Genomic DNA, 27,464 nt, shown 5'->3' on the forward strand with positions numbered 1-27,464 from the left:
AAATAGTTTGCCAACTTTTGTAGACAAAATACGAAAATGTCCATTCCGGTGACTTTTTGGAGAATTCACAAATGCAGGAAAGACGCACTTCTGACTATTTCGTTAATGCTGATTTCGTTGAAGAATATAGTCAAATGTCTGTATCTCATATAGATGCGTTTCAGTCAAAAACCAATAATAAATGTTAATCTTTTGCCACTTCTGAGAGATTATAGGTCTTTGGGAAATATTGGTTCCAGATCTAGGAAGACCATTTAAGTGCAACATCTACCAATAAATTGGAAATGAGCAAATTAGTTAAAGATGCTGTTATTCGAAAATTAGAGAACGAAACCTAATGGTTTTCTTTTATTATTTGTCACAATATCTTGTGGAATTCTTTCGAGTTTCTCGCCTATATAAACTGTATCGTTTATTATAGTGTTGTAGGGTATTCAACTGTCGGCCCCGCTCGACTGTAGCCTTTGCTTACTTGTTTAAATGAGTAATCTCTAAAAAATAAGATAATGCAGACAAAATGGTTTGAAAACTGCAAAATATTGATATTTCAGAAATATTTGAAAAAGTGGATTTTTTTGGAAAATCGAAATATTTCATGTTGAAACCACCTTTTTTGGCTACTCTTCTCCAAAAGATTTATTTTTTCCATTTTTAATAAAAACAAGTAAGCAAAGGCTAAAGTCGCACGGGGTCGACCCTGTGATACCCTACAACACTACGTTATGTTAGAAGCCCCCTTAAGTCCAAATCCATTTTGGAAGATTTCGCTTTTGACATAATTCATGGAACACTGCCCAGATATTACCCTTAGTATTTTGAGCAGAGACATTTGCCCAATATTTACCCACTCTGTCGTGCTCTTACATGTTGTGGTCCATTTTACAGCTAAATATAATCCAATGGTCATCCAAAATGCTAGAATTCTTTCCTGACTTAACTATATTCTCAGGCGTGTCGATTGGCATCAATAGTGTGATCAGGATTTTTTTTCTGTTTTTGGTCCATTTCAATCCCTAAATATATTGCGAACATCTTTGAAAACAATAGGCCTAGCCCTTTTGGGTCTTACCCTTCCCTTGTGAAAATTTTCGTGAGGATACACTTCAATATTATAAGTCAAATGGAAAAAATCGCATGCGATAAAAAATATGAAAAAAATAAAAAAAAGTGTCACAAAATACTACCAAATCTATATTAACTTCATTATTGGCATCTTTAAATGCGATTTTTTTGCGAGGGCATCTGAATTGACAGAATTTGTCAAAATCGGTCCAGCCATTTTTGAGATATAAGCATTCTGGCTAACATCCCGTTCCTGTGTATATATACATTGTATATATATATTTACTATCGATATATTTACTATCGGCATCTCGGTAACGGTCAGAATTGACGTGTTCGTCTATTTGTGATTTCGCCGGGATTAAAAATATTCGCGGTTTAATGGAAAGTGTGACTTTTATTTAACACAACTGTTATGGTCTATTTCACCAACTAAATATTACCCGATGACCATCCAAATTGGAAGGGTTCTGCCCAGCTCTAAGCTCTAACCCCATGCTAAATTCCGCTTGGATTGGTCTATAATTGCGACCTGTAGAGCAACTGCAAAATCAAAATTTTTTTCAGTTTTTGGTCCATTTCAACCCCTAAATATTACGCCATAATCTCCAAAAGCAATAGGCTTCTATTCTGGCTCTAGCCCCACCTTCTGTACGATCAAGAGAGTTTTCTTGACCGGCAGGGAGTTCTAATTATTTTATTTAAATAAACCCGCACTGCAGAAAGATTCTTGGGCAGTGTAAAACCGAAGTCCAAAAAAGGGAGCGAAAAAAATTAAAAGAAGTTGGTGGTTCAATGTTTCGAAGTACAATATTTATTGAACAAAAAACAGACAGACGAAGAGGACGAGACAACAGATAATGTACATATGTATATGCTCAAATAGGCATGCATGCACATATGTACAAACATTTATATGTATTGATGCTTTTGGTTTCTAACTCTCGTTAGAGATCAAAGCAAAATAAAAAACACTCATTCCCTATCGAATGCTTTGTTATGCTTATGATCGACATAGGCACAGAAAGCATCGAAAGATAGATAACGTGAACAGTGCAACAACGATAAAATGAACATTAAACACAATAATAAATTAAAATAAATAGAATATAAATAAATATGGATCGAAATGAATAAATAAACACATTTAAATGGGAATTGATAGAAAGTAAATAATATGGAATAAATTAACCCAATATAAATAATAATATAATTTAATTTAATGTAGAAACAAAACGAAAATAACTAAATATAAAACCGTCGGCACGCTGACCCAACATACCGGCCCCATTGAAAGGGCTCTTTCAATTAAATAATAATGCGAGTTTGTGGATGGGTCGACGAATGACTCCTCGTGTAGTTTTTACATCGGCAACTCGGATTCTTCCATCTCTACCAGGGATAATGTTGACCAATCTGCCCAACAGCCATTTTTGAGAAGGGATGTTATCTTCATGGACCAGAACCATACTACCAACTGTGATATTCGAGTTAGAAGTAGACCATTTGCTTCGCACTTGAAGTTCGTTAATGTATTCATGTGCCCATTTTTTCCAAAATCGTTGCTTTATGGCAGTTATCTGGGCCCAATGCTTCAGATTGTTGATGTTGTTTGTGGTGACTTCTCGTTCTGGGAGAGAACGTAACGCACTGCCAGTGATGAAATGTCCAGGGGTAAGAGCTTCAAGGTCGCTGGGGTCAGAAGACATCGGTGAGATAGGCCGAGAATTCAAAATTGCCTCAATTTCTACTAGAGATGTAACGAGCTCTTCAAATGTCAAACGGGTATTTGCGAGGGTGCGATTCAGATGACCTTTCGCTGATTTGACGGCAGCCTCCCATAGGCCACCAAAGTGGGGTGCCCTAGGGGGAATAAAATGAAAATTAATAAATTCATTACAACAAAAATTTGTGATTATGTTTTGGTGTTTGTTATCGAAGAGAAAGTTTTTCAACTCTCTCAGTTTGTTGTTTGCTCCCACAAAATTGGTGCCGTTGTCACAGAAGATGTCTGTTGGAAGACCTCTTCGACCAATCATCCTTTTGAGAGCTGCGATAAAGGCATCTGTTGACAAGTCGGAAACAGCTTCAATATGGACGGCTTTTGTTGCGAGACAGACAAACACAGCGATATAAGTTTTGTAGGGAATCTTTCCTCTAATCCGAAGATATGTGTTCACAGGGCCACAAAAGTCAACCGCACATCTTGCAAAAACTCTTGATGGGTTCAGTCGATCTGCAGGCAAATTGGACATCATTTGCTGAAGTAGTTTTGGACGATATCGAATGCATTGAGGGCAAGAGTTGACAATATTTCGACAAAGACTTCGTAAGTTGATTATCCAAAAGCGCATTCGGGTCAATGACATCAAAGCTTTGGGACCAGCATGATAGTTTTTGATGTGAAGATGGCGAATGTAGCAGTTCACAAAATTGTTGTCTTTCGGCAGTATTATAGGGTGTTTCTGAGCCTCAGGAATGTCTGCTAATTCAAGACGGCCTCCAACCTTTAGAATTTCTATGCCTGTTGAAGAATCAAGAAATGGGTTGAGACACTTTAGCGGGCCTTGAGGATCTTTCTTCTTTGCAGCTCGAACAATGTCATCTTTGAAGTGTTGTTGTTGAATGTGCCAAACGATTGCCAGTATAGCGTGCTCCAATTCCTGAGGCTGTAAAGAGTCAGAAACAAATTGTTTAGTTTTTGAAGAAGATAATCCTTGCCAAAACCGGAAGATCCATGCTACAACTCGAACCATCTTTAGATATGAGCTGCAATTGTTTATGAACTCAGTGATATTGTTGAGTTGCACTTGGAGATGAAGTGTTGTTTTTCGTTTCTCCTTTTCCACTACGTCTTGGTCGATTTCATCGCATCTGCTTTGAGGCCAGTTTTCGTGTTCCCTGGAGAGGAAATCCGGACCAGTGAACCAAATTGAGGATCTTAACTCTTCAATAGTGGATCCTCTAGAGACGATATCTGCAGGATTCAAACTCGATGGTACATATCGCCAATTACAACCATTTGTAAGCTCTTGTATTTCAGAAACTCTGTTTCCAACAAATACAGACAGAGTCGACGAATGTTGTTTGAGCCAGTGGAGAACTATTTGTGAGTCAGTCCATAAAAATACAAAATGCCTTGGGATATTGAGAAGATGTTGTATTTTGGAGTACAATTTTGCAAGAAGTTGAGCTCCACAAAGTTCTAAATTCGGTAGCGATTTTCTTTTTGTCGGTGCTACTCTAGATTTTGCAGTAAATAGCTTCGAGGAAACTTGGCCTGAGCTGGATTTCACCCTGATGTAGAGACAGCAGCCATAAGCACGAATTGAAGAGTCACAGAAGCCATGTAATTGAATGGATTCTGGACTAGGCGATGAACAATAGCGAGGAATATGTAGTGACGATAAAGATTGAAGATCGTTGACGAATTGTAGCCAGGCTGTGTGTACATCTTGCGGGACAGATTCATCCCAGCCAATCTTGAGTATCCAAAGTTCTTGAAGTAGTATTTTGGCCTTTATGATAAGAGGTGCCAAAAGTCCAAGTGGATCAAAAAGCGAAGACGAAAGTGACAGGATTGAGCGTTTAGAAACAACATTTTCAATTTTGAATTTCGATGAAAACGAGAACAAGAATTGATCTTTTTGTTGATCCCACGAAATACCGAGAGCATTTGTGACTGACGAGTCATCAAGATTTAAATATTTAATGGTTTTGTCGTGACGAAAGCTTTCATGATTGGAGTGCCATTTATCCAATTCAAAACAGCCCTTTTTCAATATTTCTGTCACCTGATATTTAAGTTGAGCTAAATCTTCAACAGATTCAGCGCCACAAAGAAAATCATCCACATAGAACGAATTTTTAATAGCTCTTGCGCCAAGTTCGAAATTTTCCATGTATTCATCAGCGAGGTAGTGCAAAGAGCGCACGGCGAGAAAAGGTGCAGCAGATGTCCCATAGGTGACAGTATTTAATTGGTATGTTCGAATTGGTTCTTGCTCAGAATATCTCCATAAAATATATTGGTACTTACGGTCATGTTGGTCAACTAGAACTTGCCTGTACATCTTGACGATATCTGCGGTTATTGCGAAACGATATAGCCGGAAACGAAGCAGCAGCAAATAAAGCTCTTCTTGGATTGTAGGACCAACCATTAAGATATCGTTTAGCGATGTATGCGAGGACGTAGAGCAAGAGGCGTCAAAAACAACACGAAGTTTCGTAGAGGTGCTATTCGGCTTGAATACACAGTGATGTGGGATGTAGTAGTGTGATTCTTCCGAAATAGGCTTCTTCACCAGGCTCATGTGTCCAGAATCTTCATATTCTTTCATAAATGCAGAATAGTGGGATTTTAGTTCTGCATCTCGTGCCAGTCGTCTTTCTTGGGCAGCAAATCGTTGCAAAGCATTATTGCGTGATAGACCTAGGGAGTCTGAAGATTGTTTAAAGGGCAATTTTACAACAATCCTACCTGAAGATTCTCGGGACACTGTGGTTTGGAAGAATATTTCACATTCTAATTGTTCTGGTGTAGTTTGAGTTGAGGCAGCATCAATTTCCTCAATTTTCCATAGACGTTCTAAATTCATGTTGATTTTTTCCTCGGTTGAGAGCAAATACGAAGACACAAAGTTGTTTTCTCTTGAAGAATTGTATTTCCCAGTGACAATCCAACCAAACAAAGTTTTTTGTAGTTTGGGTAGATTAGGACCAAGCTTGATTTGACCAACAGACAAAATATCGAAGAATGTTTCAGTACCAATGAGCAAGTCGATTTTCCTTGATTTGTAGAAGTTGTCATCAGCAAGTTCTGTGTTCGGAGGTAGATTCCACGAAGTAACGTCTAATTCCGAGTCAGGTTGATAGGAAATATGCGGCGTAATACAAAACGAAAGCGGAACTTCGAAGTCTGTAATGCGAGATTTTATGTTTGTAGAACAGTTATGCTTGACTTTCGTGCTGGAATTTCCAATGCTGGACACTTCGACGGATTTTTTCACTCGTTGTAGTTTTAAACGCTGAGCAAACTCATCGGTGACGAAATTTAGTTGTGAACAAGAATCCAATAGAGCTCTTCCTAACTTGTATGAGCCAGAATTATCACGAACTAAAACCATAGCTGTGGCGAGAAGAACATGAGGCGATGAACTTTCCATATGGGCGTGAACAGAAGCAGAAATGTCAGTTGCAGCTGCTCTAGATGTCGATGGAGTTGGTTCAGGAGAGGATGGACCTTGATCCAATTGCGAACGATGGAGCATTGTGTGATGTGAGCGAGAACAGTGTTTACATTTGAACGATGAGGGACAGTTGGTGACTTGATGACCTTTGGCGAGACAGTTAATGCAAAGACCAAATTTCTTTACATTTTCGAAGCGGGTTGGTACATCTAAGTCCTTAAAGCGTTGACATTGTGCGATATAATGATCAGATTTGGAACAGAAGGCACAAACACGTTTGGAGCACGAGAAAGTATAACCATGTTTCGATAATTTTTGGTTAGATTTACCAGAATGGTGATCTTGTCGACGAGAAATTGTGTTTGAATCCAATGATTCCAAGTATTGACATCTTCTTTCGAGAATATTAGAGCAATCCTCCCATGTTGGAAGTTTGCTAAAGTCCAAGGAGTCTTTCCACTTTCTTTTGGTGTCACTATCAACTTTTCCCATCACAATATGGATCAGCATTGCATTTACAATATCAGTGGGCGAGCCAAGAGACTGAAGTGAACTGTAGAGGGCTGAAACATTATCCACAAGGCTTCTTAGTTGACCAGAGCTAGGCTTAGAAACATCAGGCAGATCGAAAAGAGTGGAAATATTTTCCATAAATATGAGGGTGCTATTGTCATAGCGTGTCTTCAGCCGTTCTAAAGCCTTGGGATAATTTTCGTTCGTCACTTGGAATGCTTTCACTGTTTCTAGAGCGTGACCATGGAGACAGTTCAGCAAATGGTTGAATTTCTCAATATTCGAAAGCCCATGTTCACGATCGATGATTTGTTTGAACGAATTTATAAAGTTTTTGTACTCACTGTACTTGCCATTGAAGCTAGGCAACTTCAGTCGTGGCAGCTTGTTTGAGGGGACAGCGATAGCAAACGACGATTCCGCAAAAGTTGTGTTATGTCCGTCCTCAACCAGTTGGTGTTGTATCTGCGAGTTGATGTAGCAATACAAATCCTCGATGTCAGCACGGCCATTGTCGTCTGGGTCAATGTTTTCGATTTTATTTTGAACCGACAAAATTTGTTTAAAATATGAGTCCAAAATACCCAGGCGACATTTTAATTCTGCGGCAGAGAGTGATTTGCCTTCACCTTTTGCGTTGGCGCCGATCACAGTTTTAATGCGGGAAATGTTCTTTTTTGTAATGGCGCGTTGTTGTTTCAAATCGTCCAAACTCATGATTTTGCAAAATGGCGAAAATATTACGACAAAATCACACAGGTTTTAGGTTATCTAACCTTGCAACTTAATATTTTTGTCGATTTGATAAATATCGACCAACGACAATGTGTTCGAACTCTTTTGAGTTTTGTATTATTGTTTATAATTGCACAAAATTATTTAGTTTGTTTTACGCAATTTTAACCTTCGATTGACACAGATTCTTTGCATACAGTTCACAACATAAATTGCTTTGGTTTGCTTAAAATCCGCACAACAACAATGTTTTGCATATGTATAACGTAGAGCCAGTGCAATTTTTCTGGCTTGGGCCAAAAATATTTTTTAGAAAATTAGTTTCCAAAAAATCCACAAAAAACGATATAATTTGCGACAAATTTTACACTGTCCTGTCACGGTCGCCAAAATGTACGATCAAGAGAGTTTTCTTGACCGGCAGGGAGTTCTAATTATTTTATTTAAATAAACCCGCACTGCAGAAAGATTCTTGGGCAGTGTAAAACCGAAGTCCAAAAAAGGGAGCGAAAAAAATTAAAAGAAGTTGGTGGTTCAATGTTTCGAAGTACAATATTTATTGAACAAAAAACAGACAGACGAAGAGGACGAGACAACAGATAATGTACATATGTATATGCTCAAATAGGCATGCATGCACATATGTACAAACATTTATATGTATTGATGCTTTTGGTTTCTAACTCTCGTTAGAGATCAAAGCAAAATAAAAAACACTCATTCCCTATCGAATGCTTTGTTATGCTTATGATCGACATAGGCACAGAAAGCATCGAAAGATAGATAACGTGAACAGTGCAACAACGATAAAATGAACATTAAACACAATAATAAATTAAAATAAATAGAATATAAATAAATATGGATCGAAATGAATAAATAAACACATTTAAATGGGAATTGATAGAAAGTAAATAATATGGAATAAATTAACCCAATATAAATAATAATATAATTTAATTTAATGTAGAAACAAAACGAAAATAACTAAATATAAAACCGTCGGCACGCTGACCCAACACCTTCATTATAAATTTCGTGAAGATCGGGCCATAATTGCGACCTGTAGAGTGATCACAAATTAACATGGACAGACGGACAGGCAGACAGACGAACGGACGGACATATATAGCTCGGCGAGATAGGAAGATCCATATATACTTTCCTCTGTGGGAAATCAATATTTCGAGGTGTTACATAATTTTTGGCCCAATCAAACTTATAATACCCTTAACACATAGTGTTGTAGGGTATAAAAATGATCAAAATTGTCCATAATAACTCCAGGCAGGGGTAAATCGATGCGAAATTCAGAAATAAACCACACTCTATGACAAAGGTAATTTCTCTTTTTATACCCTCCACCTAGAAAAGGAGGGTATATTAACTTTGTCATTCTAAATATTCGTCATAGACCCCATAATGTATATATATTCATAATCAGCATAAAATTCTATGTCGATTTAGCGATGTCCATCTGTCAGTCGTCTTTCTGTTGAAATCACGATAAAGCCCACATTATTTGACACAAAAATTGGTAATTGTAGGTCATAATGGGTTCTAGCTCCGGTGGCGAAATGTTGTATGTATAGGTCCATGTTTTGTCATAGCCCTCATATAACAGTACCTCTCGATATGCGGTATTTTGAAGATTTTTGTCACATTCTTCCACCGATTTGTCTAAAAATTGGTATTTGTAGTTCGTAATGGGTTCTAGCTCCTGTGGCAGAACATTTAATATTTAGTTAGACGTTTTCCTATAGCGCAGATATAACGATAATCATCGATATTCGGTATTTTGATAATCCTAGCCACATTTATCCTCATTTTATTGTTTCAAATTTGGAAAGCCTTGAAGTATAAAATTGGCTATGGAGGTTCCGTTTGGCATGACCCCCATATAACGGCCTAACCCTTTTTTGAAAAGCATTATTCAAACGGACTTAAGGAGAGAATATATGAAATGCTTTTTTAATGACTTAAGTCATTGGTTGGTTTCTTCGGAAGAGAACAGGGTAGCTTACGACCGAAGAAGCCAGCCGATGACTTAAGCCAGTCAAAAAAGTGTTTTATGTTTTATGTAAGACATGGCTAAAGCCCGTCTGTCTGTCCGTCTGTTGTAATCACGCTATCTTTCGAACGAATTGAGATAGAAGGCTAAAATATTCCGATATTCCGTATTTTGATGATTTTAGCGACATTATTCACCGGAATTGTTTCATATTTGGCATTTGAAGTTCGAAAGGGATACTACAGACTAAGGCGTTTTCGTATAGCCCCCATATAACGGTACCTCCCAATTTTCGGTATTTTGATGATTTTAGCGTCATTATTCACCGTAGTAGTTTCAAATTACGTATTTAGAGTTCTTAATGTGAAACACAGTCTGTGACAGAAAATTAACTATGCAGGTCCAGGTCTTCGTATAGGCCCCATATATCAGTACCTCCTTATATTCGGTATTTTGAAGATTTTAGGTACAATACTCACCGAAATTGTTTGAGATGTCGTATTTGAAGTTCGTAATGAAAGCTACAGCCTGTGACAGAAAATTGTCTATGCAGGTCCAGGTCTACGTATAGCTACTATATAACGGTACCTCCCTATGTACGGTATTTTGATGATTTTGGCTACATTATTCACTGTTTATTTCAAGTTTCGAATTTGAATATGGTAATGGCTTGTGACAAACAATGCCTATGTAGGTGCACGTCGTACAGACCCTAATATAACGGCTATATTCGGTATTTTTAAAATGTTAACAGAATTTTTGGCGAATGTTATCTTGTGGAGAGTATGCAAAGTTCGGCAGGCCGATCGTGATGCCTTTTTTCTTGTTTACCCTAGCCATATGGTTACAGAGGTTATATATCATTTAATACGTCCAAAACGTGCCTCATCGATATAACAATATCGGTCCAGTCTAACATGTACCTCCCACACTAAGGTTCAATATTTAGAATAATTTGACTCTTATGAAATATGAAAGAAAACATCCGATTCTCTTCAATTTTAGCACATCACAGTATTTATACTAAAAAAAAGATCCTTCTGGTACCTCCCCCACAAAGGGTCAACATTTTGAGTAATTGTATCACTAACAATTTGCAAAATAATCATCCGATTCTATTCATTTTTCACACATCACAATATTTATATCAACATAAGATCTGGTGTGAAGATGAAAGATATCAGACCATTCCTTCTGGTACCTCCCCCACAATGATTCAAATTTTTGAATAACTATGAAGCTCATAAATCGCGAAATAAGCATGAGAAACTTCACATCCCAATATTTCTGTCGTGATGATGGAATATATTGGTCTGGTACCTCCCCCAAAAAACGCCTAAAAATGCGTAGTAAGCATCCGATAACACAATTAACACAAGGTCTGGTCTGAAGATGATAGACATCAGTCTAACTTTTCTGATATCTCCCCCACAAAGGGTCCCAATTTTTAATATTTATATATCTTATAATTTGCGAAACAAGTCAGCAATTCCTTTAAAATTCGATAACATAAGATCTTGTGTGAATATATAACATTTTTATATTTTGATTAATTATTCGCCTAAACCTGTTAGATATTTATTCCAGTGGAATACTTCTGTCCACTATAATTGGTACTTCACGCACATTTCTCAATTTTCAAAAAATTATTACATTTTTCATGTAAAGGTGAATAAAGCAGTCGATATAGTCCAAATTTGGTACATTTACATCAGACTTCGGTCAGATACGAAATTGACAACATTGACTCTCTCCCATAAAGGGTCAACATTTTGGATAATCATAGGTCAAAATATATTTAAATAAACGAACAGTGGCTGGGGGTATGGATCTGTTGGCAAACCCGACAGCTGCTTTTAACTTGTTTCAACAGTTTTCAAAGCACAACAAATTGTTTTACTTTTTCCCTTCTAAATTAAATTCTCATTATCAGCTCACTAGAAATCTATCCCCCCCCCAAAATGAAAGTAAAAGCAAAAAATTTCACCAATTTTCTCTGCAAAAAAAAAATCAAGAAATATTTAAACAAACATTAACATTTCACTTCGCTAAACACTAACTAAAGTGAAATCTTGTATTTGAAAATATTAACTATTAATATTGATAATAATATGTATTTTTTGCTTTTTTCAAATCTCGGCAAAAAGTTGTTGACTACTTAAATATAGTTGTAAAAAACAGATACTTTAACTACCTTAACTAATTAAGTTTCACAAAAGCCAAAAACCAAATCACTTAAGCTCAACACTTTAGCTCAGCAGCCATAAAATGTTGTTGTTGCTAATCGTAAAGACTTAATAGCTTTAGTTTAAAATAGATACTCAACAATAAAAACGATCGAATTTCATTTGATGCCATAAACAAAACAATACAAGGCATTAGAGCGAACGAGCAAAATCTAAAAAAAAAAACAAAAATAAAAAAAAACAACTAAAACAACAACTTGTTTAAAAAAACAAACATTGAATTTTAAGAAATTATTCAATATTCGTGGCAATTTTCAAATGATTTTGATTTTGCCTTCCCCTTCTAATAACAAACTAAGATGAGTTCATTTTCGTTGAAAAAAGTGGAAAAGAAGATTGGACTGGTATTACTCTTAGGGATCATTAAGTTAGATAGGAAAGTAAATTGATTTTATTTTTTTTCAACAGAATACATTCGGAGCCACTATGAGGAAAATATTGAAATAAAAGAAAATAATAAAAACTTAAAAAAAAGTTCCAAAACTTATTTGAAATAGTCTGCCAGGCGACACCCTACTATAGCTCACAGTTAAATGGAGTGTGTTAAATGAGTGTGTGTATAGAGTGTGTCTTTATAGTCGGTCTGAAGGACGTCTCAACAGACGACCTAAGGGACGGCCTCCAGGGCGTCTCTATAGAAGGTCTCTAGGGTGTCAAGGGCGCCTCTTAAGACGGCCTCAAGGGCGTCTCTGTAGACGACTGCAAGGGCGTCTCTATAGAAGGCCTCAAGGGCGTCTCTGTAGACGGCCTCAAGGGCGTCTCTGAAGACGGCCTCAAGGGCGTCTCTGAAGACGGCCTCAAGGGCGTCTCTGAAGACGGCCTCAAGGGCGTCTCTGTAGACGACCTGAAGGGCGTCTCTGTAGACGACCTGAAGGGCGTCTCTGAAGACGGCCTCAAGGGCGTCTCTGTAGACGACCTGAAGGGCGTCTCTGAAGACGGCCTCAAGGGCGTCTCTGTAGACGACCTGAAGGGCGTCTCTATAGACGACCTGAAGGGCGTCTCTGTAGACGACCTGAAGGGCGTCTCTATAGACGACCTGAAGGGCGTCTCTATAGACGACCTGAAGGGCGTCTCTATAGACGACCTGAAGGGCGTCTCTATAGACGACCTGAAGGGCGTCTCTATAGACGACCTGAAGGGCGTCTCTATAGACGACCTGAAGGGCGTCTCTATAGACGACCTGAAGGGCGTCTCTATAGACGACCTGAAGGGCGTCTCTATAGACGACCTGAAGGGCGTCTCTATAGACGACCTGAAGGGCGTCTCTATAGACGACCTGAAGGGCGTCTCTTTAGACGACCTGAAGGGCGTCTCTATAGACGACCTGAAGGGCGTCTCTATAGACGACCTGAAGGGCGTCTCTATAGACGACCTGAAGGGCGTCTCTATAGACGACCTGAAGGGCGTCTCTATAGACGACCGGAAGGGCGTCTCTATAGACGACCGGAAGGGCGACTCTATAGACGGCCTCAAGGGCGTCTCTATAGACGGCCTCAAGGGCGACTCTATAGACGGCCTCAAGGGCGTCTCTAAAGACGGCCTTAAGGGCATCGCTATAGACGGCCTTAAGGGCATCGCTATAGACGACCTGAAGGGCATCGATATAGACGACCTGAAGGGCATCGCTATAGACGACCTGAAGGGCATCGCTATAGACGACCAGAAGGGCGTCTCTGTAGATCACCTTATGGTCGCCTCTATAGACGACCTAAGGGAGTCATTATATTATGGCCTTCAAACAGCCAATGAACCCATCACATGCTGCCCGAATGTTGCTTTGCGGTATTTTGGTCCATTCCCGGCGAAGCGCTTGCTTGTGGTGATCGACACTTTTGTATTTTTTGTAGACCCAACCTTGCTTTCCAAAATAATACAGACACTATAGCCCAACGGATTGGTATCCCGAGATTTTGGTGGTCATTGTGCGTTGGAAATGAAGTGAGCAACCTCATTTTGTAACCATTCTTGGGTGGCGCGTGCTGATTGCGATCGTGCTGATTCCTGTTGGAATGTCCAAGGTCTGCGGCCAAAATGTTGGGGTGCCCAATGCTTTAATATACTATCCAAGATATTTTCGCGATAATATTCGGCACTTATTCTGATGCCACAGTCGATTAATAAGAGCGGAGAGCGACCATGGGCTGTTATGGCGGCCCACACACCATCACCATGGCCGGTGCTTGAGTTCTGGTGGCCAACCGAAGCTGACCTCTTTGGCAAGTAAACACGATCATTTTGTTTGCTTACAAACTGCTAGAGAACGAACGTTTTCTCATCGGAGAAAACCAAATTCGGCAGTTCACCATTTTCGGACAAGCGAAGCAACTCTTTAGCTCTTTTGAGTCTATTTTCTTTCAGTTGCGGTGTAAGTTCTTGCAATTTTTGGAATTTCATTGGCTTTACCCCGAGCTCATTTTTCAATATTTGCCTAATGGAATAATGCGATATGTTCAGCTCACGAGCCATTTTTCTGTCATTGCGACGTGGGTTCCGATCAAGTCGTTTGTTTACATTTCGAACCATTTCTGCTGATCTTGCTGCTTTCTTCCGCCCACTTCCTTGACATTGGACTACGCTACCAGTATCACGATAACGAGCAAAGGTACGGTACACAAAAGATTTATTCACAATTAAATGCTGGAGTGCTCTAACGGTGGTTTTCCAGCCAAATATAAAAAAATCACGCTATCCCGCTTGAATTCCATCACAAATAACTTTTTTCTGGAAAATTATCACCAACATACTTTTTTGCACTTGTAAACAATATAATGAGCTGTCACTGGAATAGTTTTAACAGATGTCGCCGAATGGCTTAGAAATGACAGCAGTCTGAAGTTAGTTGCAGTTATTTCATCTCACCCTGAGTAGAGACTCCACCCAGAGCTCGTCTACAGTCACTCTTCTCAGCTCGTCTGTACATACTCCATAAGCTCGTCAGTAAATGGTACGTGTAGTTAGCCGATATAAATTTGGTTAAGTAAATATCCATTTTCTGTAGGGTACCAAAACAAACAGCAATAAAACCAAAAAAAAAAAAATGAAATACCATAACAACCATTTGAAAATTTAGCCATAAACAAAAAGTCCATAGCGCTTAAAATTGCTAATCACCGACATTCTCTGCAAATTGAATTTTGACTTAAGCCAAAAAGAAGTTAAAGAAAAAATCCACGGGCTTAATCACAACAAAACGTCAACAAGTTCATTAACATTTTAACCCGCGTGTTAACACTTGAGGGGTAAAACTCTTGGCCAAAAGCAGCAACAAAAAACTCGTCAATATTGCTTTGGCTCACCAGCATCAGTAATATTAACAAGCTTCGGAGGAGAAGAATGCCAGCAAACGCTCTTGCGAACGACCGGTCGTACATTTCAATGTAATAAATAAATCCTCCTCTAAGCATTGAATGATAAATGATGCAGAAGATTTTAGAATCAAGTTTTGAGATGTTTCGCTGTGTGTTGGAAGGGGAGGGAGTTAGCTAGCTGAACAATGATAGATCCCTCAAAAATTTTAAATTCATGCTTTTGGCTGGCTTCTCAAGTAAAATAGAAAAAAATCTCATACTCGTAGATTTCCTTGATATTATCCAAGGTTTAGAAAAAAACATGCATTTGGGAAATGAAAATAGCCTTTGGCTTTTCTGTGCATGGGAGTTGATTGGCTTCAATCGTTAAATGTTAGAATATCATATATGGAACTATGATATTGGTATGTATATGGTTGGGAAATTAAATAAAGAATTTTAATTGGCATAAATCCTTTACGGAAATTATTTTTCGGCAGAAGAGTATCCCATATATTTAGAAAACAGTGAGTCCAAAAAGGACTTGTTGATAGCGGGTTTCTTAACACCACCAATAATTGAAGACCTTAGAAAAGTTATTTGACGCCATACTCTGGCCTAGGAATTGAAAAACTGAAGCGGCTCAGGACAAATGACATTCTTCACCTTCCAAAACCAACACCTTCCACGTATCCATAATGGAGCATCTGCTCGGTCTTTCGTAGCTTCCAGATCAAGACAACATTCAACATTCAAGTTTAGGAAGCCAAGCCAAGCTTAAGGTTGTCATCGTATCCAATATAAAGACGGAGAGGTCTCTTCATGTCGCCTATAGAAGGAGGACACCCTCCACTACGGAAATTATTTTTCGGCAGAAGAGTATTCCATAGATTTGGAAAACAGTGAGTCCAAAAAGGACTTGTTGATAGCGGGTTTCCTAACACCACCAATAATCGAAGTCCTTAGAAAAGTTATTTGACACCATAGTCTTTCTTGCCTTGGGAAATAAGCAACTGAAGCTGGTCAGGACAAATGACATTCTTCACTTTCCAAAAGCAACACCTTCCATGGATCCATATTGAAGCATCTGCTCGGTCTTTCTTACCTTCCAGATCAAGACAAAATTCAACATTCAAGTCTAGGAAGCCAAGCCAAGCTTAAGGTTGTCATCGTATCCAATATAAAGACGGAGAGGTCTCTTCATATCGCCTATAGAAGGAGGACACCCTCCTATAGGAGGAAGGAGGGTCTCATCTACAGGTCGCCAAAAGAATTAGAAAGACTCCCTACTTCAAGTCGTTAATAGAAGGAAGAGGGTTCCTTGCTTTAACTAGACTTTGGAGAGGAGGGATCCTTGTAACAACTCTCCGATAGATTGAAGAGGGCTTCCCTTCCAGCTACCCCATTTCGGCTTTAGGTCTCCTATAGAACGAGTGTTCGAAAAATTCTTTGCTTCAGTTCGCTTAAGCGGAAAAACTCCTTGATGCATATTACCTATGGGCAAAGGGTTCCTGCTTTAGCTTGTATATAGCGGAAATGATCCTTGCTGCAACTTGCCTTTAACGGAAGGCTCTCTACTTCGACTCGCCTTTAACCAAAGGCTCTCTTCTTCAGCTTGCCTCTAACTAAAAGCTCTCTGCTTCAGCTCGCCTCTAACCAAAAGCTCTCTGCTTCAGCTCGCCTTTAACCGAGGGCTCCCTGCTTCAGCTCGCCTTTAACCGAGGGCTCTCTGCTTCAGCTCGCCTTTAACCGAGGGCTCCCTGCTTCAGCTCGCCTTTAACCGAGGGCTCCCTGCTTCAGCTCGCCTTTAACCGAGGGCTCCCTGCTTCAGCTCGCCTTTAATCGAGGGCTCCCTGCTTCAGCTCGCCTTTAACCGAAGGCTCCCTGCTTCAGCTAGCCTTTAACCGAAGGCTCCCTGCTTCAGCTAGCCTTTAACCGAAGGCTCCCTACTTCAACTCGTCTATGGAGAAAGGCTCTCTGCTTTAGCTCGCCTATGGAGAAAGGCTCTCTGCTTTAGCTCGCCTGTGGAGAAAGGCTCTCTGCTTTCAGCTCGCCTTTAGCGGAAAACTCCCTATTTCAACTCGCCTTTAGGGAAGGTTCCTTCCTTCAGCTCACCTATGAAAAAAGGCTCCTTGCTTCAGCTCGCCATTAGCGCAAGGCTCCCTGCTTCAGCTCGCCTATTGACAGAGGCTCCCTACTTCAATTTCTCTTTAACGGAAGGCTCCCAGCTTCACCTCGCCTATAAGGAAAGGTTCCCTGCTTCAGCTCAACTTTGCGAAGAACCCGCACGCTTCAGCTCACTTGTCAAGAATGGGTTTTATGGCTGCTTCAGCTTACTTTCGGAAAAAAGTCTCTCTACTGCAGCTCGCCTCTGGTGAAAGGCTCTCTATTTCAGCTCGCCTCTAGGAGAAGACTCTCTGCTTAAGTGAGAAAAAGGCTTCATTCCTTCAGCCTACCTGTGGGGAAAAACTCCATGTTTCATCTAGCCTAGGGAAATAGATTTCCTGCTTCAGCTTGTCTATGAGGAAGGCTCCCTTTATCCTGTTCTCTTATAGGAGAAGACTCGCTCCTTCCTATCCCCTTTAGCTTAACTATAGGAAAAGGCTGCCTTCCTACCCATTGTATATAAGGTAAGGTTCCCTAATTCATATAGAAAAATGCCCACTGTTTCAGCTCCTCCCATGGCACCCTGCTCCAGCCTGTCTATAACGTAGGCGTATTTTCTTTCGCCCTTCCCATCTCACTATGTTATAAGGAGGGCTCTCTTTGTTTAGGTCACGTATAAGAGAAGTCTTCCTTTCTCCATTGCGCCTAGTAAGAATTGAGCTCTCCACCAAAAAAGCAGCTTCCTTAAGACCAACCAATTTCCAAAAGTCATGGAATTATTTTTTTAATCCTTCATAAATTCATGAGTTGTCTGAGAAGTGCTTTAGGAAATATACTGGTAGCAGGTATCCGATCCAATCCGGTGTTCCTCTCAAAATCCTTGAAGTCTCCAGCATAAGTAAATAGTCGCATGCCAGTCGCGCGCCTTGTGCTATCCTTTATTGGATGCCAACAGAGACAATTTATTCTTGACTCCTACGCCTATGTTGTGAAAACAAATGCTACTGAAGTTTTTCCAGACTTAATTGCTAGCGAAAGCCTTGAGAAAATCCCATGAAAACTATACACGCGACAGTCAGTTTTCAAAAGTGATTTTTATGTCAAGGTCTAGGAAGTTTATTTTCATTTAAATCAAAACTATTTCAAGCGTGAAAATTGCACATTTTCTGCAAACAAATGCTACCGACAAACTTTAGAATGTCCCAGAAATCCTTGAAGATATACACGCGACTGTAATTTTTTCTCAAATTGATTTTTAAGTCAAGGTCTTGGAAGTTGAGTCATAACTCGTAGCATAGAATTTTAAACAATTTGAAGCGTGAAAAATCCACATTTTATACAAACAAATGCTACCGATAAACTTTACAAAGCAATAAGCCTTGAAAGAGCTGTGCAATTCTCCTACGCTCCCATTTAAAAATAAATAACCTTGAATTAAAATCATTGCTTTTGTAGGCTACCGAAAGTTAAGAGCCACCCAAGTGATGAGAAAAAAATTCCGTACAAAAAGAAAATCCTTGAAATCTCACATAAAACCTGACACACGACTGAACTGACTAGTCAAGGTTTAATTGTTTTTCACAAAAATTCCCAAGGCAACAAATCGAATGTTGCATTAATGTCGTTACACCCAATTTTCATTTTCAAATTTGTGTAATTAATTCAGGGTCGGAAAAAATTAATGATTATTATCCTTTGAGAAAATTTCAAGTTTCAAGGATAAACAAACTTATACTCTCTTTTACTCATTATTTGTATCCTGAAGTCAAGGTTGATTTTGAGACAGTTAACTGTAGGTAATTCACAACTACTGTTAACAACAGCTTCTGCAGGATGATAAACATGAGGTCATTGCCAGTGAGACAAAGATATCCTGGGGTGTCTCATAGATAAATGTACTAAAGAGAGAGAGAGAGTGAGAGAATATTTTTAGTAGTTTACTAAACCTCATCGAAGTTGGAAGGATTTTGAAGGCCATTGCATTCAAGTGAATGACTGAATGGCTATTCACTCAAGCAATGCCTAAATTCATGTCCTCAAAATGGACAACTAAGTGTGTCTGAAAACCACAAACATTATTTAAAGAAATATCCAACCAGCAAAGAGGCAGAGAGATAATAACGTTCATGCTGATCGTAACACATTCGCACAGTGTGGATCCGTTTGTGTTTTGTACTTAGTCTCTGGCTCAAATCGGGAAGGCTGTCTTACAGAGCATATAACAATTAGTTCATGTTGTATGATTTTCAAAAAATATGTTCAATAGATTTTATTGCATTTCCTTTTTAAAAAGAAATTCTTTCCAAGGATTAAGAATGCCCACTCTTAGCAGATTTTAAAGATTTAACAGATTTATGAATATCCAGCCAAAATATTTATATGCCATAATCAGATGGGCAATCATGTAATCCCTTATGAATATTTTAAGGGTTAAGGTTGTTGTCTTTCTTGTTGTTGTTCAAAAGGTAGGACAGTTAACCCTGTCATACTCCGTTACTTTTAAATTTTAAAATCTATTTTTCAACGCATGCAAACGTGAATTTCTTGGAGAATATTTTTTAAGGGCCAAAAAAAGACAAGAAAAAAACCAAACAAACAGGGACAAAAGTCATTTCAAAACTGTGTCCTAAATGTTGCGAAATATATCTCAAACTAACATCGTTTGACCTCAGAATCCGAAACATCTATGGGGGTTTGATTTACAAACTAGTGCTACGAAATTCACTTGGATTTTTCCACAACCTAGACTGGCTATTGCTATGTGAAATTATAAGAACATTTACAGTAAATTTGGAAAAATTGGGAAAAAATTCCATTTCATCTAAACTAATAAAAATATCGGAATCTACAATATTTAAAGAAAATCATATATTTATTTTAAATATTGTGCGAAAATTTTAGACTTTTGTGGGGCCGCTAAATTCCGTATCCGCATCTGATCTCTGGTTGAGAGAATTTTTTTTGGTGAACGGATTGAGCTGAAATTCTTAAATTTGTACAGGGGAAATGAAAAAAAAACAACCAATTTCAGACTGCTGTCGTTTCTAAGCCACTCGTCCGACAGCTGTTAAAATTATTCCAGTGATAGCTCATTATATTGTTTACAAACGTACAAAAGCATTTTGGTGAGAATTTTCCAGAAAAAAAAGTTATTCGTGATGGAATTCAAGCGTGATAGTGTGATGTACCTTCGAAGTGTACCTTCGGTTGGCCACCAGAACTCAAGCGCCGGCCATGGTGATAGTGTGAGCCGCGATAATAGCCGATGGTCGCTCTCCACTCGCATTAATCGACCGTGGCATCACAATAAATACCGAATATTATCGCGAAAATATTCTGGAGGGTGTATTATTGCCTTGGGCAGGCAAACATTTTGGCCGCAGACCACATTCGGGCAGCGTGTGACTGGCCGTTCGGACGTTTGAAGGCCATAATTCGTGCCAAAGGTGACCAATTCGAACAAATCTAAACTTATTCTAAAATTTGATGCTATTTCCGACATTTTTTGCTTTTATTCAATAAAATTTAAAAAAATATATAAAAATTATGGCGTTTGATTTTGTTGCAGTTTTTTTTTTATCTCACCCTGTATGTCTGTGATCCCCTTCCGATACCGCAACCACAAAGGGTCACAATTTCTGATACTTCTAGCTGTCATAACTTGTGAAACAAGTCGGCGATTCGTTACAACACGCTTTATCTAAATATTTCTCTTAACCAGAAATCTGATATGAATGTGGTTTTATCGAAATTTTTGATTTCTCATAAAATTGTTCGATTTCTTTAAAATTTTGCACATACCAATATTTCTATCTGTATTAGATAAAGTATGAAGATGGAATACTTCGGTCCGCTATATCTGTTACCTCACGCTTATTTCTACATTTTCCAAAAATTTGCATATAACTTGTATAAAATATAGGAAGTAGTCTGTCTTGGCAAATCCGACTGATAATATTTTTCTTGTTGAACTATATTTCAAGGCAAACAAAAGGGAATTTTTATAAAAATTTTTTTAAGAACCTAACATACGTGGATTTTTTAAGGAATATTTTTCAAGGACCTAAGATATCCAGGTTATCTTAAAGGTTATTTTTCAAGGACCTAACAAACGTGTCTATTTTGAAGGTAATTTTTGAAGGACCAAAAAACTTGTATATTTTCAAAGTTATTTTTCAAGGACCTAAAAAAGAGGGTTTTTTTAAAACAATTTTCAAGACATTTTATCAAGGACCTAACAAACGTGGATTTTTACAGAACATTTTTCAAAGACTTAAGATTTTTAAAGATTATTTTTCAAGGGTCTAACAAACCTAGATTTTTTACAGAACATTTTCGTGGACCTAAAAATTGTTTAAAGATTATTTTTCAAGGGTCTAACAAACTTAGAATTTTTAAAGATTATTTCTTTTGTTTTATTTTGAAATTTATCAGGGATAATATTAGAAAAACCATTTCACAATGGACCAATTTTTCTGTCCAAAACTATTTCAACTTCTCCATATCCATATACCCCACGCTTATTACCGATTTCCAAAAGCACTTTCATACGAGTTTATCAAACTCACTTTCCAACTTTGACTCTCTAGCAAATTTTATGTTTTAAGATCTATCCGTTCACATAATACCATATGGTACCATTTCAAAACATTTAGTAGTCTTAGAGCTCGAATTTCTAAAAACTCTTTGGTACATCTATCTGTTCTCCATCAGTGACTCTCATACAAAATTTCAGATTTCTAGCCCATTTCGTTTGTAAAATACAAAGTATAAACTTTTTATCAACTTTTATTACTTTTCGTACCCTTTTACCCAAAAGTAATTTTCGTCAAATAATAGTATCTGTAGAGTATTAAGATATTCGGTCTATTTTTCCATGTTGTGTGTTTATTATATTCACTCTCTTGAAATAGTTTGCCCTACTGTTCACAGAACATATATGCTCATCATTTTACAGTTGAATATTTGCCCTTGACCACGTTAATTACTGTCGTGTGTCTACTTATTCAATTCCGTTTGTCAAGGATATATTTTTATAACTGATGTCGTGTGGCCAATTATGAACACGACATTACGTTTTTCTGTCCTTGAGTTATCACGTCCTGTAGGCTTGGAATATAAAAATAATTGCCGTTATTGGCATTGAGATGTCACATCAACTATTCTATTTTTCAAAGCGCGATAAGCAAGCAGTTAATTATCTAATTATCGCTGCCAAATTTAGCTAATTAATAGGAGTCTTGCTAAAAGCATATTTAAAAACAAATCTCCAATCTTTTTATGGCCTTAAGATAGATATCGTAAAAGAAGGCCAGATTAAAAAAATACAAAATTAAATCAATAAATAAATATATATTGGAAGACAGGTTGTTAAGTTTATGGCGCTAAAAATGAATGTCAAATTCGGAATATTACATTGTGTTCCCCAAGATTTATTACAAATAGGTTGGCTGTTAATTGAATTTATTCATTTTCAGCGTATTTTTGACATATTTAAAAACCAATTATAACTAAGCCTTTTCTTCTGCAGCGAGGCCTTTAAAACATGTTCTTTTTGACAAAATAATATTAACTGATCTTAAAAAAGGATTCTACAAATGAGAGAGATTCGTAATGAAATTTGATCTTAAATAATTCTTACTTTGACACTTTCCCAAAAAATAAAGAGCAAAAAAGCAAAGATACAATTTTCACTTTTACTTTCACTTCTTTTAATTTTATAAATAACTATTGTTCTTATTAATGGGGTTTATTCTGAGAAGTATAGTGAAATGTTGTAAAGAACATTTCTTCCTTCAAGACCTTCCGCCTAAAACGAAATTTTACGTTACTTTCGGTCGTCAACTCGTAAAAATTCAGAGGAAAAATTAATGAAATATTATGAAAATATTTTCGTTTTTATACCCTACAACACTATGTGTTGGGGGTATTATAAGTTTGATTGGGCCAGAATTTATGTAACACCTCAAAATATTGTTTTCCCATATAGGAAAGTATATATGGATCTTCCTAGCTCGCCGAGCTGAGTCGATCTAGCTATGTATGTCCGTCCGTCCGTCTGTCCGTCTGTCCGTCTGTCCGTCTGTCCATGTTAATTTGTAATCACTCTACAGGTCGCAATTATGGCCCGATCCTAACGAAATTTGGCACGAAGGTGAGGTTAGGGTCAGAATAGAAGCCTATTTCTTTTGGAGATGATCGCCAAATGTTTAGGGGTTGAAATGGACCAAATACTGAAAAAATATCGGATTTTGCAGTAGCTATACAGGTTGCAATTATAGACCAATCGACGGAATTTCGTATGTAGCTAGAGTTTAGGGCGGGGAAGAAGCCTACCAATTAGGGTGGTCATCGGATAATATTTAGCGGGTAAAATAGACCATATCTTTTGTGTTGAAAAAATTCAACATTTTTCATTAAACCGCGAATATTTTAAATCCCGGCGAAAAATTACGAAGCCATGACAAGGTTACTTCTGACTTTTACATTGATGTTAACATCCACAAAATCGGATATATAGCAAAATATGTGCCATTTATATGTCTATCAAAGAAGATATGCTTGAAAGATCTCTTATATGTCGAGAACGGCTGAACTGATTTCGACAGTTCTCATTAATTCAGAATGGCCTCTTGGCAGGAAACAAAAAACGTCTAAAAAATTGCATAAAAATATCTCTCTAAAGATGAAAATATTGATTTAGTAATATTTTCTCATATTTTTTCAATTTTGTCATATTTTTGGCATATTTTCATTTTTAATTAAACATTTGGTAATATTTCTACAGCTAACAAAACTAAGTAGTTAGGATATCAGGATATCATATACAGATCGCATTTAAGCCCGATCCTTACGAAATTTTGCATGGGTATAAGATGAGGGTCAGAATAGAAGCCTACTCATTTTGGAGATGATCGTCATATATTTAGGTGTTGAAATGGACCAAAAAACTGCAAAATTGTTTGCAGGTTGTAATTATCGCCCGATCCTCACGCACATTTGAATGGGGGTTACCCCACATTGCAAAAGCCAAGCAGTTTCGGATGGCCATCCAAAAATATTCAATGTGTAAAATAGTTTGCCAACTTTTGTAGACAAAATACGAAAATGTCCATTCCAGTGACTTTTTGGAGAATTCACAAATACAGGAAAGACACACTTCTGACTATGTCGTTAACGCTGATTTCGTTGAAGAATATAGTCAAATGTCTGTATCTCATATAGATGCGTTTCAGTCAAAAACCAATAATAAATGTTAATCTTTTGCCACTTCTGAGAGATTATAGGTCTTTGGGAAATATTGGTTCCAGATCTAGAAAAACCATTTACGTGCAACATCTTCCAATAAATTGGAAATGAGAAAATAAGTTTAAGTTGCTATTATTCGAAAATTAGAGAATCAAACCTGATGGTTTTCTTTTATTATTTGTCACAATATCTTGTGGAATTCTTCCGAGTTTCTCGCCTATATAAACTGTATCGTTTATTATAGTGTTGTAGGGTATTCAACGGTCGGCCCCGGTCGACTGTAGCCTTTGCTTACTTGTTTTTTTTTTCTTTTGAGATCTCTGATGCAAACAATTGTGATACACAGTGAAAATACTTTTCTTAGGTGGTGTATAGTAAAATTTGATGAAGAATATTTTTGTCTTTGAATATTTGATTTGTTGGATATATTTACACAAATTCACATATAGTACGGCTTATGCTCTAAAATGTGTTTATACCCTACAACACTATGTACTGGGGGTATTATAAGTTTGATTGGGCCAAAAATTATGTAACACCTCGAAATATTGGTTTCCCACATAGGAAAGTATATATGGATCTTCCTATCTCGCCGAGCTGAGTCGATCTAGCTATGTATGTCCGTGCGTCTGTCCATGTTAATTTGTAATCACTCTACAGGTCGCAATTATGTCCCGATCCTCACGAAATTGAAAATAGAGGTGGGGTTAAGGCCAGAATAGAACCCTATTTCTTTTGGAGATGATCCCATAATATTTAGGGGTTAAAATGAACCAAAAATTCCAATTTTGATTTGATTTTGAAAAGTAAAATTTTCCATCAAACCGCGAATATTTTTAATCCCGGCGAAAGACGAACTTCCGGCTTTTTCATGCTGAGTTCGTGGACGAATATAGCCAAATATCGTAGACGAGAAAATTAGATAGATAAGTCTAGATTTGGAGATACAGAGGGGCCTCTTACTTTTTGGAGATGATCGCAAAATATTGAGGGGTTCAAATGAACCAAAAGCAGAAAATGTTTCTGTTCACACAATTGCAGCCAATCGACACGCCTGAGAAGAGAGTTAAGGACAGGAAAAAAGTATTGAATTTTAGATGATCATTGGATTATATTCAGCTGTAAATTGACCACAACAACTACCAGCATCATTTAAAAACGAAATCTTCCAAAATGGATTTGGACATAAGGGGGCTTCTATCATATTGTGGTGTTGTAGGGTATCACATAGTCGGCCCCGCACGGCTATAGCCTTTGCTTACTTGTTTTAATATATATGAATTCTTGGCATTTAAATAAATGCACAGATTCCGAAGAATTAAAGTCGAACATTTCAAAAAAGAAGAAGAAGTGGGGGGAGCTTGTCCCCTCTATATTGGCTATTTTTCGATGTGAACTGACCTTTGAAAGGTCTCTTATGGACACTAGATCTTCTAAAAGTTAACAGTATTATCTGGATAGTAGAAATTGAGGGGGTCTTCCATGGACCTTAGCCATTCTAGAGGTGTTCCAAAAATTTTTCTAGATGCCTTTAGAGAAACCTTCTAATGGTCTTATATGGCTGAAAACCTTTCGGATGTCTTCTATATTGAGAAGTCCCACTCTAAGTAATCTTTATAAAGAATATTTCTAGACGTTTTCCATTGACAAACGACCTTCTAGAGGTCTGCTATGGATAGAAGATTTTTGTGGAAGATCCCTATCCACTGTGCATGTATGGATAGAACACTTTCCCTCTATGGATAAAATAGAGATCTTCTAGAGGCCTTTCATGGACAAACACATACATTTATAAAATATAAATACATAGATGATATCCAAATACCTTCTTTAGACCTTCTAGACTTTTATACTCTACACCACAAGGTGGTCAGGGTATTATGTCTTTGTGCATTTGTTTGTAACAGGCAAAAGGAAACGAGATAGACCCATAGTTACTTTTGATGATCTGCATAGAATCACATTCTGAGTCGATTTATGCATGTCCGTCCGTCCGTCTGTCCATGTATTTTTGTAAACAAAGTACAGGTCGCATTTATTGCCCGATCCACATGAAATTTTGCACAGATCATTTGTTTGGCCCAAGGACGAACCCTATTAAAATTGGAGATAATCGCTCAAAATTTAGATATAGCTCTCATATATATCTTCGTCCGATTTACCTTTTATTGTGTACCAAACGTGTAATATCAGCCCGAATTGTATGGAATTTTGCATATACACCCAAATTAGGCCTGAAAATAAGTATGCCAAATTTGTTATTTTTGTCCTCCGCAGTCGTAATATGCACTCTGCAACAGCAATATTTGGGGAAATATATCAAATACAGCTCAGAAATACATTTGCCAAATTTTGTCGAGATCGGTTCAGATTTGGATATAGCTCCCATATATAAATTCGTCCGATTTACCTTTTATTGTGCACCAAACGTCTAATATTTGTCTAAATGGGATGGAATTTGGCGCATGCGACCGAATTGAGTCTAGAAGCTAGTATGTCAAATTTGGTGAAGATCGGTTCAGATATAGCTATAGCTTCCATATATATTGTTCATCCGATTTGCCATATTTGTTACCCACAGCCGTAATAGGCACTCCGCAACAACGATATTCAGGGAAATATATCAAATACAACTCAGAAATATCTTTGCCAAATTTTATCGAGATCGGTTCCGATTTGGATATAGCTCCCATATATATTCTTATTCGATTTCAAATTAATTGTGCACCAAATGGGCAATACAAGTCCAAGTTTAAAATGCTTCGGCATATTTAGTCCATTGAACTTTAAATGATAATTATAATCATAGCGTGTATGATTGAATTCTCCCATAAAATATGGAGCTCAACTAAATTAGCAAAGTGGTGTAGGGTATCATAAAGTCGGCCCCGCCCGACTTTAAGACTTTCTTTACTGGTTCTATGGATAAAAAAGACTGCATTATAGGATCCTTCTAGAACCTTTTATAATTCTTCTGCAGATAGAAGTCCTTCTAGAGGTTTTTCATGGCTAAAACACCATATATAGGTCATTTATGGATAGGAAGATTTCTGCAGGTCCTGTA

At 37.7% G+C, this 27,464-nt stretch overlaps 1 protein-coding gene across 1 annotated transcript; it reads right to left on the minus strand.

Moving 5' to 3' along the window:
• Positions 1-3,529: 3,529 nt before the first annotated feature.
• On the minus strand, positions 3,530-7,712 carry LOC131801416 (uncharacterized). Its single transcript, XM_059120160.1, has 2 exons — positions 5,546-7,712; positions 3,530-3,731 (listed from the first exon to the last, which is right to left on the minus strand). The coding sequence occupies exons 1-2, from the start codon at positions 7,482-7,484 to the stop codon at positions 3,664-3,666; spliced, it is 2,007 nt and encodes a 668-aa protein (XP_058976143.1). The 5' UTR covers positions 7,485-7,712; the 3' UTR covers positions 3,530-3,663.
• Positions 7,713-27,464: the final 19,752 nt, after the last annotated feature.

Source organism: Musca domestica, unplaced genomic scaffold (assembly GCF_030504385.1).
Source record: "Musca domestica strain aabys unplaced genomic scaffold, Musca_domestica.polishedcontigs.V.1.1 16, whole genome shotgun sequence".
NCBI classification, from domain to species: domain Eukaryota; kingdom Metazoa; phylum Arthropoda; class Insecta; order Diptera; family Muscidae; genus Musca; species Musca domestica.

Excerpts from the sequence above, each read along its gene's own strand:
- LOC131801416 (XM_059120160.1), bottom strand. The coding sequence starts at position 7,484 with ATGAGTTTGGACGATTTGAAACAACAACGCGCCATTACAAAAAAGAAC. Across the intron at positions 3,732-5,545 it reads AGTGTCCCGAGAATCTTCAG|CCTCAGGAATTGGAGCACGC; the intron begins GTAGGATTGTTG and ends GACTCTTTACAG.